This window comes from Sphaeramia orbicularis, chromosome 14 (genome assembly GCF_902148855.1).
Source record: "Sphaeramia orbicularis chromosome 14, fSphaOr1.1, whole genome shotgun sequence".
NCBI lineage: Eukaryota > Metazoa > Chordata > Actinopteri > Kurtiformes > Apogonidae > Sphaeramia > Sphaeramia orbicularis.
In genome coordinates, this window is record NC_043970.1 from 26726584 (window position 1) to 26743270 (window position 16687).

The 16687-nt window shown below is 40.6% G+C and overlaps 1 protein-coding gene across 1 annotated transcript; it reads right to left on the reverse strand.

Annotated features, from left to right (window-relative positions):
- Positions 1-242: 242 nt before the first annotated feature.
- On the reverse strand, positions 243-10351 carry hsd20b2 (hydroxysteroid (20-beta) dehydrogenase 2). The gene is made up of 11 exons (XM_030154588.1): positions 10151-10351; positions 8820-8866; positions 8608-8683; positions 8411-8521; positions 7316-7383; positions 2218-2262; positions 2080-2114; positions 1909-1990; positions 1727-1792; positions 614-760; positions 243-538 (listed from the first exon to the last, which is right to left on the reverse strand). The coding sequence occupies exons 1-11, from the start codon at positions 10299-10301 to the stop codon at positions 428-430; spliced, it is 939 nt and encodes a 312-aa protein (XP_030010448.1). The 5' UTR covers positions 10302-10351; the 3' UTR covers positions 243-427.
- Between the last annotated feature and the right edge of the window lie 6336 nt (positions 10352-16687).

Consider the following 16687-nt stretch of genomic DNA (forward strand, 5'->3'; position numbering starts at 1 on the left):
AGTCCTGTCTTTTCTGAAATGCTCACAACTGTATTTGAATAAAATAAACTGTCATGGAAAATGCCATATCTTTGTATCTAATCCTGTAAATTGTGTGTATTTAACAGTTCCAATAAAAACAGCAGTAAAAACAGGCCTGCAGTATGTGTTATTGTGGTATTATTGGTAATAATGATATTCTATGTTCTAGTGAAAAACACAAATAACTTTCATTTCACAGATGAATAAAGAAAATGTATTTCTGTAGTTAAAAATAGATGTACAACATCTACTGAAGGCATTAAAGCAGAGTCATTTTAAGGTTTTTGAGAAGTGAACATGATGGCCAAATGTTGGACATTAATGTCAGTGACCTTTATTCGTGTTCAGTGAACATCAGCTCCCATGCAGATGTGGCCAGATATTCTGCAGCACTTACTCCTACTTTTCACTGAGCTTTTCTCTCCTGTTTTCTCTGTTTTGCAAGTTTTCTGAACTGTCTGATGAGGAATGAGGACATCAGAAACCAGTCTGGTACCAGTACTGACAGGGCCACGCTCTGTAGGATGATGAGAAATCCAGTTAGGGTGTTTAGAGGATCCTGTTTAAGTCATTACAGCTGTGTTTCTATTACCTGGAGGGCGTGGGACAAACAGCCACTGGTGTAGGTGGAGTAACCCACGGTGTTCAAGGCATCATGGGCAAATCCTGGAGCACTCTTCACCATGCAGTTGACTGGCAAGGTGGTCATGTTGGTGGACACCAGGAAAGGGACCACACACTGAGAAAAATATGCTTATTATTAGTTTTTATTTCTACAAGGAAGAAAAACAACCTGATCTTACTTTAACAGCCACCAGCGACTAAAAACATCTACTGATGTAAAATGTTTAGTGACTTTTGGACCACTGACCGTATCAATACATTCAGATATTTAAAGTAAAATGCAGTTTTTCAACTTGTCAGCTGCATCAGATATGACCCATTTGGATGTTCAAAGGCTCTGTAGTCAATGTGGAAACAGTCATGTTCTGCAACATTGATTCACCACAAAGACCCATGTAGTTTGACAAACAGATGCTTGTCTTTACAGTCAGCTAATGATATACTTTGCAGAAAAAGTCACTTTTGCTTCAGTTTTCTGATAAACTAACCTTTGAATGTACTCATTTATGAAAATCTCCATGGTTGGTAAATCCAGTACAGGAAAATACCTGCTTTTCACTGAAAAATGCATGGGAAAATCGTATAATAAATGGTGATCAATCATATAGGAAAGGCTTGATGTAGAGATCTCATTCTGAGATTACCACAAAACTAGTTGTGGTACACGTTTGTGTAACCAAAAGAACAACAACAAAAAAAAAAAAACATGCATTTTTAAAGTAAGCTGTGACAAACAGTAAAGTGCTGCACACACAGACACCTCCATGTAATGGGGGTCGTGTATAAGTCCATTTTCTTTTTTATTCCAATAGCATAAAATGAGTAAAAATGGAAGCACAAAAATGATAAAATAAGATATTTTCAAGTTATACCAAGATATTACAAATATTAGCACAGCAGACCTTTTTTCTGTAATGTATAACATGAAAACATGAAACATTATTAAGTTATAGCAATAATGCCATTGTTGCATCTGTATAACTAATCTATTCTTTGCTGCAAACTTTATGAATAAAATATTAAAATACACACTCAATGCATTATATCCAGTGTGTAAAAATAAATGCACAGCTCACATTACCTGAACCGTGATGCCTTTTGACTTGTACTCAGCCTGCAGACACTGAGAGAAATATGTCACAAAAATCTGAAAAGAACAAAAGTAACGAGTATTAAAAAGTAGCATAAATTAATAGCGATCTTATCAGGTTGTGTTCAGATGAAATATATTCACAAAGCTCAGCACATCTAAAGGTAAAGTACCTTGGTGGCAGAATAAAGACATAATAAAGGTTGTGGGCGGACGGCAACTTGGGAGGAGATGTTAATAATCAGACCTGTCCCTCTGAGAAGAAAAGAGAAGAACAAGTGTTTCATTTAGACTCGAGCTTCACTGCTATCTCATTTTGTAGTTAAAAGTGTTTGTCACGGTACCGTTCAACCATGCCTGGAAGAACCAGCCGGGTCATCTAGAAAAGACCAAAAAAAAGAAAATAATAATAATCATATAGCTGTTAGTATTCAGCTGCCTTTTCATTTAATGCACAGATTAAACTGACATAAATACTTTACCTGAGGAACAGACAGCATGTTACAGTTGACCACTTGAGTTATTTTCTGGTGAGAATCAACACATAAAAGAAAAGTATATGTAAGTGAGAAATCAAAAATACAGCATCTTCAGTTCAAATGTCACTGAGGTCATTTTCTAATTATTCAGTCAATACTGTACTTAGAGTCTGGTTAAACAGTCCCTCCAGGATTTCACGGGATTTTTTTTTGTTTGTTTGTTTGTTTTGTTGTGGCTTAAAATGCCTGATTTTGCGGCAGCTTTTCCAAAAAACTGTGGTGAAAGTTGCAATGATTTGAGGCTTCTTTTATTAAAGTCACAGGAACATGGGCATTTGCAAATTACCTAGAACAGTCTTTTTTGAGTTTTTAGCCTTAAAAAGCACCAGGAAGCAATGATTTTAAACAAAACAGGCTTTTGTTCATTCATTCATTTATTTGTTTTGAGCTGCCAATGAGAGCAGAGCATCACAGAATGCCAGCCAGTCAAAGCGGAGTGTCACAGAACACCAGCCAATGAGAGCGGAGCATCAAAGATGGTCAGCCAATGAGAGTGCATCGTCACAGAACATCAGCCAATAAGAGCATAGCGTCACAGAACGCAAGCCAATCAGAGTGGAGCATCACAGACCGTCAGCCAATGAGAGCGCAGTGTCACAGAACATCAGCCAACGAGAGCGCAGCGTCACAGAACGCCAGCCAATCAGAGCGCAGAGTCACAAAACATCAACCAATGAGAGCGCAGCGTCACAGAACGCCAGCCAATGAGAGCGCAGCATCACAGAACATCAACCAATGAGAGCGCAGCATCACAGAACGCCAGCCAATCACAGCAGAGCATCACAGAACGCAAGCCAATGAGAGCGGAGCATCAAAGATGGTCAGCCAATGAGAGTGCATCGTCACAGAACATCAGCCAATAAGAGCATAGCGTCACAGAACGCAAGCCAATCAGAGTGGAGCATCACAGACCGTCAGCCAATGAGAGCGCAGTGTCACAGAACATCAGCCAACGAGAGCGCAGCGTCACAGAACGCCAGCCAATCAGAGCGCAGAGTCACAAAACATCAACCAATGAGAGCGCAGCGTCACAGAACGCCAGCCAATGAGAGCGCAGCATCACAGAACATCAACCAATGAGAGCGCAGCATCACAGAACGCCAGCCAATCACAGCAGAGCATCACAGAACGCAAGCCAATGAGAGCGCAGCGTCACAGAACGTCAACCAATGAGAGCGCAGCGTTACAGAATGCCAGCCAATCAGAGCGGAGCGTCACAGACCGTCAGCCAATGAGAGTGCAACGTCACAGAACATCAGCCAATGAGAGCGCAGCGTCACAGAACGTCAACCAATGAGAGCACAGCATCACAGAACGCCAGCCAATGAGAGCGCAGCGTCACAGAACGTCAGCCAATGAGAGCGCAGCGTCACAAAACGCCGGCCAATCACAGCAGAGTGTCACAGAACGGCAGCCAATCACAGCGGAGCATCACAGAACGCCAGCCAATCAGAGCGCAGCGTCACAGAACGTCAGCCAATGAGAGCGCAGCGTCACAGAACGTCAGCCAGTGAGAGCGCAGTGTCACAGAACGTCAGCCAATGAGAGCCCAGCGTCACAGAACGCCAACCAATGAGAGCGCAGCATCACAGAACGCCAGCCAATCAGAGCGCAGCGTCACAGAACGTCAGCCAATGAGAGCGCAGCGTCACAGAACGTCAGCCAATCAGAGCGCAGCGTCACAGAACGCTAGCCAATGAGAGCGAAGCGTCACAGAACGTCAGCCAATGAGAGCGCAGCGTCACAGAACGTCAGCCAATGAGAGCGCAGCGTCACAGAACGTCAGCCAATCAGAGCGCAGCGTCACAGAACGTCAGCCAATGAGAGCGCAGCGTCACAGGACATCAGCCAATGAGAGCCCAGCATCACAGAACGCCAACCAATGAGAGCGCAGTGTCACAGAACGCCAGCCAATCAGAGCGCAGCGTCACAGAACGTCAGCCAATGAGAGCGCAGCGTCACAGGACGTCAGCCAATGAGAGCGCAGCGTCACAGAACGTCAGCCAATGAGAGTGCAACGTCACAGAACATCAGCCAATGAGAGCGCAGCGTCACAGAACGTCAACCAATGAGAGCACAGCATCACAGAACGCCAGCCAATGAGAGCGCAGCGTCACAGAACGTCAGCCAATGAGAGCGCAGCGTCACAAAACGCCGGCCAATCACAGCAGAGTGTCACAGAACGGCAGCCAATCACAGCGGAGCATCACAGAACGCCAGCCAATCAGAGCGCAGCGTCACAGAACGTCAGCCAATGAGAGCGCAGCGTCACAGAACGTCAGCCAGTGAGAGCGCAGTGTCACAGAACGTCAGCCAATGAGAGCCCAGCGTCACAGAACGCCAACCAATGAGAGCGCAGCATCACAGAACGCCAGCCAATCAGAGCGCAGCGTCACAGAACGTCAGCCAATGAGAGCGCAGCGTCACAGAACGTCAGCCAATGAGAGCGCAGCGTCACAAAACGCCGGCCAATCACAGCAGAGTGTCACAGAACGGCAGCCAATCACAGCGGAGCATCACAGAACGCCAGCCAATCAGAGCGCAGCGTCACAGAACGTCAGCCAATGAGAGCGCAGCGTCACAGAACGTCAGCCAGTGAGAGCGCAGTGTCACAGAACGTCAGCCAATGAGAGCCCAGCGTCACAGAACGCCAACCAATGAGAGCGCAGCATCACAGAACGCCAGCCAATCAGAGCGCAGCGTCACAGAACGTCAGCCAATGAGAGCGCAGCGTCACAGAGCGTCAGCCAATCAGAGCGCAGCGTCACAGAACGCTAGCCAATGAGAGGGAAGCGTCACAGAACGTCAGCCAATGAGAGCGCAGCGTCACAGAACGTCAGCCAATGAGAGCGCAGCGTCACAGAACGTCAGCCAATCAGAGCGCAGCGTCACAGAACGTCAGCCAATGAGAGCGCAGCGTCACAGGACATCAGCCAATGAGAGCCCAGCATCACAGAACGCCAACCAATGAGAGCGCAGCATCACAGAACGCCAGCCAATGAGAGCACAGCGTCACAGGACGTCAGCCAATGAGAGCCCAGCATCACAGAACGCCAACCAAAGAGAGCGCAGTGTCACAGAACGCCAGCCAATCAGAGCGCAGCGTCACAGAACATCAGCCAATGAAAGCGCAGCGTCACAGGACGTCAGCCAATGAGAGCGCAGCGTCACAGAACGTCAGCCAATGAGAGCGCAGCGTCACAAAACGCCGGCCAATCACAGCAGAGTGTCACAGAACGGCAGCCAATCACAGCGGAGCATCACAGAACGCCAGCCAATCAGAGCTCAGCATCACAGAACGTCAGCCAATGAGAGCGCAGCGTCACAGAACGTCAGCCAATGAGAGCGCAGTGTCACAGAACGTCAGCCAATGAGAGCGCAGCGTCACTGAACGCCAACCAATGAGAGCGCAGCATCACAGAATGTCAGCCAATGAGAGCGCAGCGTCACAGAACGTCAGCCAATCAGAGCGCAGCGTCACAGAACGCCAGCCAATGAGAGCGAAGCGTCACAGAACGTCAGCCAATGAGAGCGCAGCGTCACAGAACGTCAGCCAATGAGAGCGCAGCGTCACAGAACGTCAGCCAATCAGAGCGCAGCGTCACAGAACGTCAGCCAATGAGAGCGCAGCGTCACAGAACGTCAGCCAATGAGAGCGCAGCGTCACAAAACGCCGGCCAATCACAGCAGAGTGTCACAGAACGGCAGCCAATCACAGCGGAGCATCACAGAACGCCAGCCAATCAGAGCTCAGCATCACAGAACGTCAGCCAATGAGAGCGCAGCGTCACAGAACGTCAGCCAATGAGAGCGCAGTGTCACAGAACGTCAGCCAATGAGAGCGCAGCGTCACTGAACGCCAACCAATGAGAGCGCAGCATCACAGAACACCAGCCAATCAGAGCGCAGCGTCACAGAATGTCAGCCAATGAGAGCGCAGCGTCACAGAACGTCAGCCAATCAGAGCGCAGCGTCACAGAACGCCAGCCAATGAGAGCGAAGCGTCACAGAACGTCAGCCAATGAGAGCGCAGCGTCACAGAACGTCAGCCAATGAGAGCGCAGCATCACAGAACGTCAGCCAATGAGAGCGCAGCGTCACAGAACGTCAGCCAATGAGAGCGCAGCGTCACAGGACGTCAGCCAATGAGAGCCCAGCATCACAGAACGCCAACCAATGAGAGCGCAGTGTCACAGAACGCCAGCCAATCAGAACGCAGCGTCACAGAACGTCAGCCAATGAGAGCGCAGCGTCACAGGACGTCAGCCAATGAGAGCGCAGCGTCACAGAACGCCAGCCAATCAGAGTGCAGCATCACAGAACGTCAGCCAATGAGAACGCAGCGTCACAGAACGTCAGCCAATCAGAGCGCAGCGTCACAGAACACCAGCCAATGAAAGCGAATCGTCACAGAACGTCAGCCAATGAGAGCACAGCGTCACAGAACATCAGCCAATGAGAGCGCAGCGTCACAGAACGTCAGCCAATGAGAGCGCAGCGTCACAGAACGTCAGCCAGTGAGAGTCCAGCGTCACAGAACTTAAACCAATGAGAGTATAGCATTTTAGAACGCCAGCCAATCACAGTGGAGGGTCACAGAACGTCAACCAATGAGAGCACAGTGTCACAGAAAGCCAGCCAATGAGAGCGCAGCATCACAGAATGTCAGCCAATGAGAGCGCAGCGTCACAGAACGTCAACCAATGACAGCACAGTGTCACAGAATGTCAGCCAATGAGAGCGCAGCGTCACAGAACGTCAGCCAATGAGAGCGCAGTGTCACAGAACGCCAGCCAATCACAGCGCAGCGGCACAGAACGTCAGCCAATGAGAGCGCAGAATCACAGAACGCCAGCCAATGAGATTATCGGATCACACAACCTGCGAGCCTGATCCTTAGTTTTTCTCTTTCCCGTTGTGCTTTTACACAGTTATAGCAAACATTTTTTGTAATAAATAACTTATATATACAAATGCAATGTAGAACAACATCACTTTCATCCAAATACATGTAGTACGTTATTAAAACTGTAAAACATACCTGTTCAGCATCAGGTGCCTCCAGGAAATAGGCAAAATGATCAGAGTAGGTCATTCCAACGTTGTTGACTGGGAGGCAAGGAAACAAAAAGAACTAATTTGTTAAAAATGTCTCTGGCTTTGTTTCCCCCTTTCCCTTTGATGATGATGATGATTATTATTATTATTATTATTATTAGTAGTAGTAGTAGTAGTAGTAGTAGCATTAACATTATTAGCATTATTCTTAGCGTTAGGATTATTAGCATTGTTATTGTTTCTTGTACTGGTTTGCAGTTTCTTTTCTGTTTGTTTCTATATTAGTAGTAGTAGTGGTAGTAGTAGTAGCATTAGCATTATTAGCATTAGCATTATTGGCATTATTAGTATTGTTATTGTTTGTGGTAGGCTACTGGTTTGCAGTTTCTTTTCTATTCATTTCTGTGTTTTTCTCACTATGTTACATCTAAGGTGGTGTCGGTCACTTTATTAATATTAAAATAATTCTTTAATTAAAATCTCTTCGGTTTCTTTTGTGGTAAAAAGAAAAAGAAAAATAGAATTGGAATGTGTATGGAGTCACACCTAGCTACCATACTGAACGAAGTGTCTGATTTTATTATGACACTGTTCTAAATCTTTACGCTTTATGTTTTTCAGATTGGTGGTGGTACTAACCCCTGATCATGAGTCATGAAAATATTTAAAAATAAAAAATAAAATAAAATAAAAAATTAGCCCTTGTTAATTTGTTAATGCATTGATTTTGTGTCATTTTTTAAGTATTTAAAATGTGTTTTATAGATAAGAGGAAATAAAGCCAATAGGTGTAATGAGGCGTCTGTGTCATGTATGTATGATTTATAAAGTCTCTACTTTTTCTCTAATATTTCTTCAAAATGGCTGTTTTACCAATTTAAAGCTAATACTATATGACGATGAAACACTATAAAATAAAATGGTCATTTATGCTTAAATTTACTCTTCTCAGCATTGTTGGTAAGTGGGTAAAGATGGTTTATCTGTTTTAAAAGGTGTTCCTTAAAAGAAATTGGACACCACTGCTGTAAGGCACTGAAAAATCCTAGTGTGTTCATTGCACTGTGTTTCATTTTACCCAGAATTCCAATCTCCAGGTCTTGCAGTTCTTTGGCTATTAGCGGGTAGATACTTTGACCTTCAGTAAAATCCACCTGTATGGTACGTGTCTTTCGTCCATACTGATCCTCTGAAAGAATATGGAAAATACAGTTATTTCTGTTTAACCACAAAAAAATTAAATAATCACAGTGTTTTTGTTTTTATGTGACTTACTTATCTCTTTTGCAACCATTCGAAGCTTATCAGTGGATCTGCTAATCAGAATAACATCCAGACCTCTTCGTGCCAGCTGGAGGATGACATACATACAGAAGGGTTTGGTCACTCAGGACTGTGATCAGGTGAAATGCTCCACCAGCTGAGATTTGGACCAAAAAATCATTTTTAATGCAAAGACAGATTGTAGGAAAAGGTTGGCTACTCACCTCGCTGGCATAAGCTTTACCAATACCAGATGTGGCACCAGTGACAACTAGACAGAGGAGAGAATTAAGAACTGATTAAATGATTATCACTTTAACTTTCTTAGCATTAGTTAGCTTTTGGTGGTTATTACAGGGTTTCTGCAGGTCATTAAAAAGCATTAAAAGTCATTAAATAGATTTTGTGAAAATTAAGGCCTTAAATGGCATTATAAAACATTTAATTCAATGTCCAGAGACATTAAAAAATTAAATACACTTGATGGGAAAAAAGTATTATTATTCAAAATTTATTTTGGTTATATAAACATTCAATAATTTCGATCGGAAGTATAGTGTGATGATTGACAGGCTGAACCCTTTAATTGGCTGTTGTTTATGGCTGATACACAAAGTCACAACAGCGGATGCTTGGAATGCAACGTGCTCTGAAAGTGCTCATGCTGTGGCAAAAGAGTGGAGGGAATATTAGCAAATGTTGGAAAAATGGGAAAATGCAAGTTTCAGCAGAAGTGATTGGAGGAAGAACTACTCAGAACCTGGTTAAAGCCTGTCGATGGTAAACCATCATGTATGTATAAAACTATATAAAACTGTATCTGCAGTTGGACATGGGCATTACATTCATTCAAAGTGGCATTAAAAAGGGCATTAAAAAGGGCATTAAAGAGCATTAAATTAGATTTGCCGATACTTGCAGAAACCCTGTATTATGAAAGTGAAAAGCTAAATAATCTTAAACCATATTTATACCTCACAAACTACAACACAAAATCTGAAAAAAAGACTTAGACTTTAATTATTATCACTAGGTAAAGATTAATGTTCCTCCAATGTGTGTAAGAATTTTGGCCTCTGATTAACTCTACAATTAATGTGAGCACTTTACCCCATGGCTGTTGCCAGTGAGCAAGTTGAATACCTAATGATAATGTGTTTGATTTTTCATGTAAAATATGTCATAAATAATTAACATTAATGCATCTTAGAAACAAAACTTGCTGCATGTCTGTAGGTTTAAATGCTCAAATGAAATGGAAATTTGCCGTTAAGTCGGAATATGAGCAGCTTATCAGGACACTTATGGAAGAGTCTTCAGGAAGCATGTTGTGTGCAGCTGCTCACACATCTATGACTTATTCTCTGTTGTCTTTACCGCCTTGCAGTCTTTCTCCTTCTTAATCTGTGTCTGAACTGAACAGATTTACTTGTGAAAACTCCCACAGCTGTAGATTTGATGTTACTTTTTATTCAACACAGATCTGATCATCCTGTTGAGCTAAAGGGATAATAAATGTAAAAATGGCACACATCATATACTTATTAGACTTTACCTGCCCATTGCCCGTATGTCCTCAGATCCACTTGCCAAATCTCAGATAAAACAAACTGTCTGAATCCACACCAACACCTCCAGAGCAGTTTCAGCAGAAGCAAAACCACAATAAATCCTCCAACAATGGCCAGTCCATCAGTGAGTAGCATTTTACACAAGGTTCGATTTACTTTCACAGAGTGTACAAATGTTTTAAATGTGGTTTATCCTATTTTATATGAAAGGAAATGAGATTTTTTTTTAAATGTATTACACTGAGCTCCTCCCCTGTTGCTCCACCCCTGTCTGTTTTCAGCTTTTACACCACACACACCCCTCAAACCAACAGATACATCACCCTCAAGGGATTAAACAAAAATAAAATAAAAATATTATATATTTAAATATCAATATTAATTTTACTATTAATATTAATATTAACCATTTAGGAATTACAAACATTTTAAACAAAGTCCCTCCATTTCAAGAACAAACTCAGACTGATTGTTATGAACCTGACTGTATTTACAGTAAAATCAGCTGCTTCATCTGTTGCTACTTTTGCTACTACCTTGAACATTTGCTAGTTTTACAAAATATACTGTATATTTTCATCTCTTACATAGTTTCTCTAAGAAATGACAATAGAAAGTGAACAACTGTGGGTAATCATCTTTTTTTCTCATTGTAGGGTAAATTAATTGTAAATATGAAAAATTCAGCTTTTCAGAATTAAGTTTGAAGTAGACTAAAAAGTAACACTGATTATAAAAGGAAATGGAAAATGTGTGTAAGTTTATTTAAATGACCGTCAAAATCCAAGCTTTCAGGAACTGGAAAATCATGCAGAGGGTATATTCCAATAAAATATTAATTGTATCCTGGATGATGAGTATTATAAAAATAACCTGTCATCATGACGTGGGCACTCACACATCTAATCACAAAGGCGTAAAACTACACATCATGTAATCGTACCTTCAAGAATCCACAGAGGAGATAAAAACAGTAACGTAGTTGTGAGCGACACAGTATTTCTGGCAGCTGATAAGAGTTTGTCACGTTTCATGACAGCAGAAACAGTCCTAAAGATTCACAGAAAATCAGCAACGTCTGTACATGGATAAGCTCTAAATAGTCCTGATTAAATGTCAGTGATAAAATGTGTGATTGTCCAGGAATTACAGTGAGGTGGTTATCATAGACTAGAATGGAATAGAATAGAATAGAATAGAATAGAATAGAATAGAATAGAATAGAATAGAATAGAATAACATACATGAACAAGTACAATAAGTTAATAAGTGTAAATAGTTCATTGTCGCCCATATTGCACATTGTTGTATTGAGATATGAAAAAATATTTTACATTTTTGTGGAATATTGCACATTGTTATGAAAAGGCCTGAAAGTATTGTGCACTGATTAACTGTGTTGTTAGGTGAGCTGTGACATGAGGTTATGTAGCAGTGGTGATGTGATATTCACGAACGAATCAAATCTTTTGAACGGCTCTTTGAAATGAACGATGGGAACCGAGTCTTTGTAAAGAACCGTTCTTTTTTTCTTTTTCCGATTAATAACAGTGATTAATCACTGTTGTGTTTTGTGCACTTTTTTCTGTATGTTTACACGCATTTATTGTTCTTGTTCTGAGGGAAAATGCACTACAGTTGTTAAGGTATTTAAGTAATTGCAACGATAAATCGCTTTTGTGTTTTGTGCATTTTTTTCTGTATGTTTACCAACATGATGTTCTTGTTCTGAGAATTGCACTATAGTTCAGGTATTTAAGTAATTGCAGTCACTAATCACTGTTGTGTTTTGTGCATTTTTTTCGTATGTTTACACACATTTATTGTTCTTGTTTTGAAGAGAACAAAATGTTATTTCATAAGAAAATGTTTTATTTTCTTCTTCATTTTTAGGCTACAGATTAGTCCACATAATGTGACATGATGTTTTTGGTCAAATTCCAGCATTTGCCTAATGTCACCTCTCATGTCATGTATTTAGCCCACACATTTGAACTAACTGTTCTTTTTTACAGTAAGATAATATTTACTGCCGCGCCACTTAAAAACCCTTAAAATGTAATGGGGTGACACGGTGGTGCAGTGGTTAGCACTCGTGCCTTACAGCAAGAAGGTCCTGGGTTCGATTCCAACACCAGTCGACGGGGGTGGGACCTTTCTGTGTGGAGTTTGCATGTTCTCTGCGTGGGTTCTCTCCGGGTACTCCAGCTTCCTCCCACCATCCAGAAGACACATGCACTAATAGGTTAACTGGTTAATCTAAATTGCCCATAGGTGTGAATGTGAGGGTGATTGTTTGTCTCTATATTTTCAGCCCTGCGATGAAAAGGCGACTTGTCCAGGGTGTACCCCACCTTCGCCCCTATGTAGCTGGGATAGGCTCCAAGCGACCCCCGTGACCCTAGTGAGGATAAAGCAGGTTCAGAAATGAAAAAAATGTAATGTCAATCATCCCGTGTAGCCTATTTAGTCATTAAAACATTGGTGTTTCAAAATGATGCAAAAAACATAAAGAGTCTTTTGAACGGCTCTTTTCAGTGAACGGCTCCTGATTGAACGGCTCCCTTCAAAGGACCAAAAGTCCCATCACTATGTAGCAGTCATATTATATAGAGGTTATACACTGTCATCCATAAAGCTGGAATCATTTTGTTTTCAGACACATTCCTCTTTTTATTCCTATTCATAAACATCAGTAATCACCTTTGATCAGATACAATGATTAGATACTGAGTCTCAGTTACACTTTATTGATCAAGAATAAATCACACTCATCACAATCATTTCATGAAAACTGGTAAAAGTATTTGATTCCAAATTTATGGCCAACAGTGCATAATAGTGTTGAAATAAAACATGTTGCTGTGCTTAAACAGATTTATCTCTGAAAACTATTGCATTCACTGTTAATGAAAGGCAAATAACATGTGAAAAACATAAGGCATAAAGAGAACAGCCTCTGAGAGGAATCCCCCCTCCCCCTTTCCCGAAGGACTTGGACATGACCCACCCCCACCTCATGACCCTGAAAACCCAGAGCCACCCCTCTGTGACCCTAACACTTAAGGCTTAAGGCCATTAATATAAGGAAAAAACAGACTCCACATTAGGTTTAGAAGTCCGCTTTCCCCCACCAACAACTGAACTGAAGAAGTCTTTTGGATGAGAACTGAAATATTTCCTAAAGAGAGAAACTAGTCCAGTTGAACCTAGAAAAACTACCATACCATAGCAAAGATATAAGGGGTAATATTCTCCAATGAACTCGTCATTTTATAAAGCTAATGAAACAAAACAAATACAAATTAATAAGACTGTTTCTGTTTATGTATCAAATATATTCTCTCTTTAAGTAACTGCCTCTAAGAAAATATTTCACCACCTCAAGGCATTTGACTGGATTAAAAAAAAAAACCAAAAAAAAACATCCAAGGGGCCTCTGCAGCTCCTACATGTGTATGACCACCTGTAACCACCAGAGGGTGCTGGAGTCACCTGACAGACCACAGCTGGAACAGTTAGGCCAAAGAGACAGAATCTATCATTTAGTGGAAATGCAGATGTATGGAGATTTAGTTGATCTGCATTTACTCTTAAAGTAAGGTAAGTTTTAAGTACGATGCATTGAAAGGACATTTGAGTTATCATGATTACCACAGAAAACAGAGAGGGCATCTTGAGCTCTATACAGAAACTTACCTGTGATATAAACATACTGCTTTTTAATAGTATTTTTTAAGCTGGGAATCATTCTAAAGCACAGGTGTCAAACATGCGGCCCGGGGGCCAAAACTGGCCCACCAAAGTGTCCAATCCAGCCCATGGGATGAATTTGTGAAATGCAAAAATTACACTGAAGACAGTATTTATCAAGGATGTTAAAATCATTTTAGGTTAATTTAATCTAAAGGGGATCAGACGAGTAAAATGCTATCATAATAACTTATAAATAATAAAAACTGCAAATTTTTGTTTTTATTTTAGTTTTTTAACAAAAAAGCAAAATTGCACAAAATTGTTTACATTGACAGACTAGCCTTTTATAAAAAAAACTAATTGTGAATAACCTGAACAAATATGAACAACCTGAAATGTCTTAAAAGTAGTATGTCTAATTTTACAAAATATTCTGCCTGTTATTAAATGTTTTGTGTATTTGTAGATCCACTGTGATTATGTAAGTTGTGATGTTTAAATGACAAACTAGGCACAATATTATTAAAATTGCACTTATTTTTTAAAAATAATTTTCAGGTTGTTCATATTTGTTTGTATTATGTTCAAGTATGGTTTGTTCACATCTTTTTGGTAAAAAGATAGTTTGTAAATGTAAATATTTTCAGAATTTAATGTTTTTTATTGGACTAAAATGAGGAGAAAAACTGGGAGTTGTCATTATTTATAGGTTTTTATGCTATTATTTTAATGGTTTGGCCTACTTGGTCTGTCTGTCTGTCTGTCTGTCTCTGTCTATCTATCTATCTATCTATCTATCTATCTATCTATCTATCTATCTATCTATCTATCTATCTATCTATCTATCTATCTATCTATCTATCTATCTATCTATCTATCTATCTATCTATCTATCTGTCTGTCTGTCTGTCTGTCTGTCTGTCTGTCTGTCCATCTGTCTGATGACCTCCTTCACTTGCACTGACACATCTATAGACTTCCCATTGAGAATACCATTGAACATCTACCAAATACAAATCCAACATTTGGAATCATCTCCACATCTCTTATCTACATCTTTTGTTATAGAATAACCAGAGAACAGGACACATCTGGACATGAAGCTGCTTGTCAGTCAGTTATCCAACTTTTGTGCCTCAGAAAACAGAGGGACTTGTAAATGGTTGTAATTCCTGAATGATTAATGCAATATTTTCGTTAAACTCCTTGAATTAAAGCTTAAATACGACATTTGAATCACATCTTGATTGTTTCCTTTCAGATCCTCCATGGTGGTGTAACTGTCACTGTCCAAATACTCATGGACCTGAGAGTATATGTTGTCTTAAGTGTTTTTTGGTTTAACAATTGCCATGGTAAACAGGGTCTTACTTCACCTGTGTTAAATAAAAGGAGTAAGGATGGACCCCTTAATCCTTTTTATGGACCTGCACCCAAATTTAAGTTTCATGACAAATGCTCAAGTAGTTTTTGTGCAGTCTTACGGAAACAGACAAACAAATGAGATTGATTACGTAACTTTCCTGATGGAGGTAGGCAAAAAAAAGCTCTTACTACTTTTCAGGGAAGATTCCTTCTTTATCTCTGAACATCTCATCCTACAAATTCTCTTATCCACACTAATGCCATGTCACAGGCAGCAAATTTATATCACCTGATCAATTAAGAGGGGTCAGAGAGGAGGCAAACGTCTAAGCTTCTCAGTCGTTCCTCCCGTGTCGGTATTTGATGGATTAACTTTGACAAACGACTTCACTAAAAAAAAGAATTCCAAGAGAGATGTAAACTGTTAACTGTCAAGTGCTAATGGTGCCAAAACTGCCTCTGCCACCCACCTTTGTGCAATGGGTGCAGGATTTGCTTTTCTTTTTAAAGTTGGAAAAGACTGAGTTTTCTGTTCGTGGACGAATTAATTTGTTTTCTCTACTGTCAACAATTGTGTCCTGCTGTCTCCTATGTCCTTTTGACAGAGAAATTTGTTGTTAGTATACATTATATTAACTCTCAATCAGCCCTGAGTATTGTAAAGTGGTGTTGATAATATTGTTTATCTTGCTGTTGTTTTTTTTTGTGTGTGTGTTTTTCTCTCTCTTTTTTGTATTTAGTGGGTTTGTAGGTTTGTTGTATAATTTTTTTTTTATTATTTATTTTTTTGTTTTGTATTGTGTCTGTGTGGTTCCTTATGTCTAGGTACATGTTTGTGTAAATGTATGATTTAAAATAATAAATAAATAAATAAATAAATAAATAAGGTGCCAAAACTGTAATAGCCTGTGTACTAAAGAGAAAAAAAAAAGTATCTTCTTTTATAAAACAGAGACTGTCAGTGATCTATGTGCAACAACATATACCTTGTTCAGATCAAATCCAAATGTAAAGTATCATGAGATAACTTTTGGTATGACGTGACACTATATAAATACATTTAATTAAGATGTGATCAAATTAATAGGCTTAAAAAAAAGTCAGATAGGTCAAATGTTCAGATAAATTGCTGCAAATATGGCTTAAAATGACTTAGTTTGCACGTGTTGCAGACAAATCATTAGAGATTTGAGGATCATAAAGGTCAGAAGTGGTGGTACCCTCTGTTCAGTATTGTAACTGAAGTGGGAAGAGCCGGTTTTGAGCTCAGCTGGGCCAGCGTTGTGTCTGACCTTGCTTTGAAGTGATCTCTGTCAGTGCTGTCAGCCATGTCGCTAAGAGGCTTGCAAGCAGCAGATCAGTTTAGCACAGCCTCACCTGACTAATCTGATTACTTCGACAAGGCTGCTATCAATGTGCAACAAAAAACAAACACAATCTTACATTTGTGCACCTTAGAA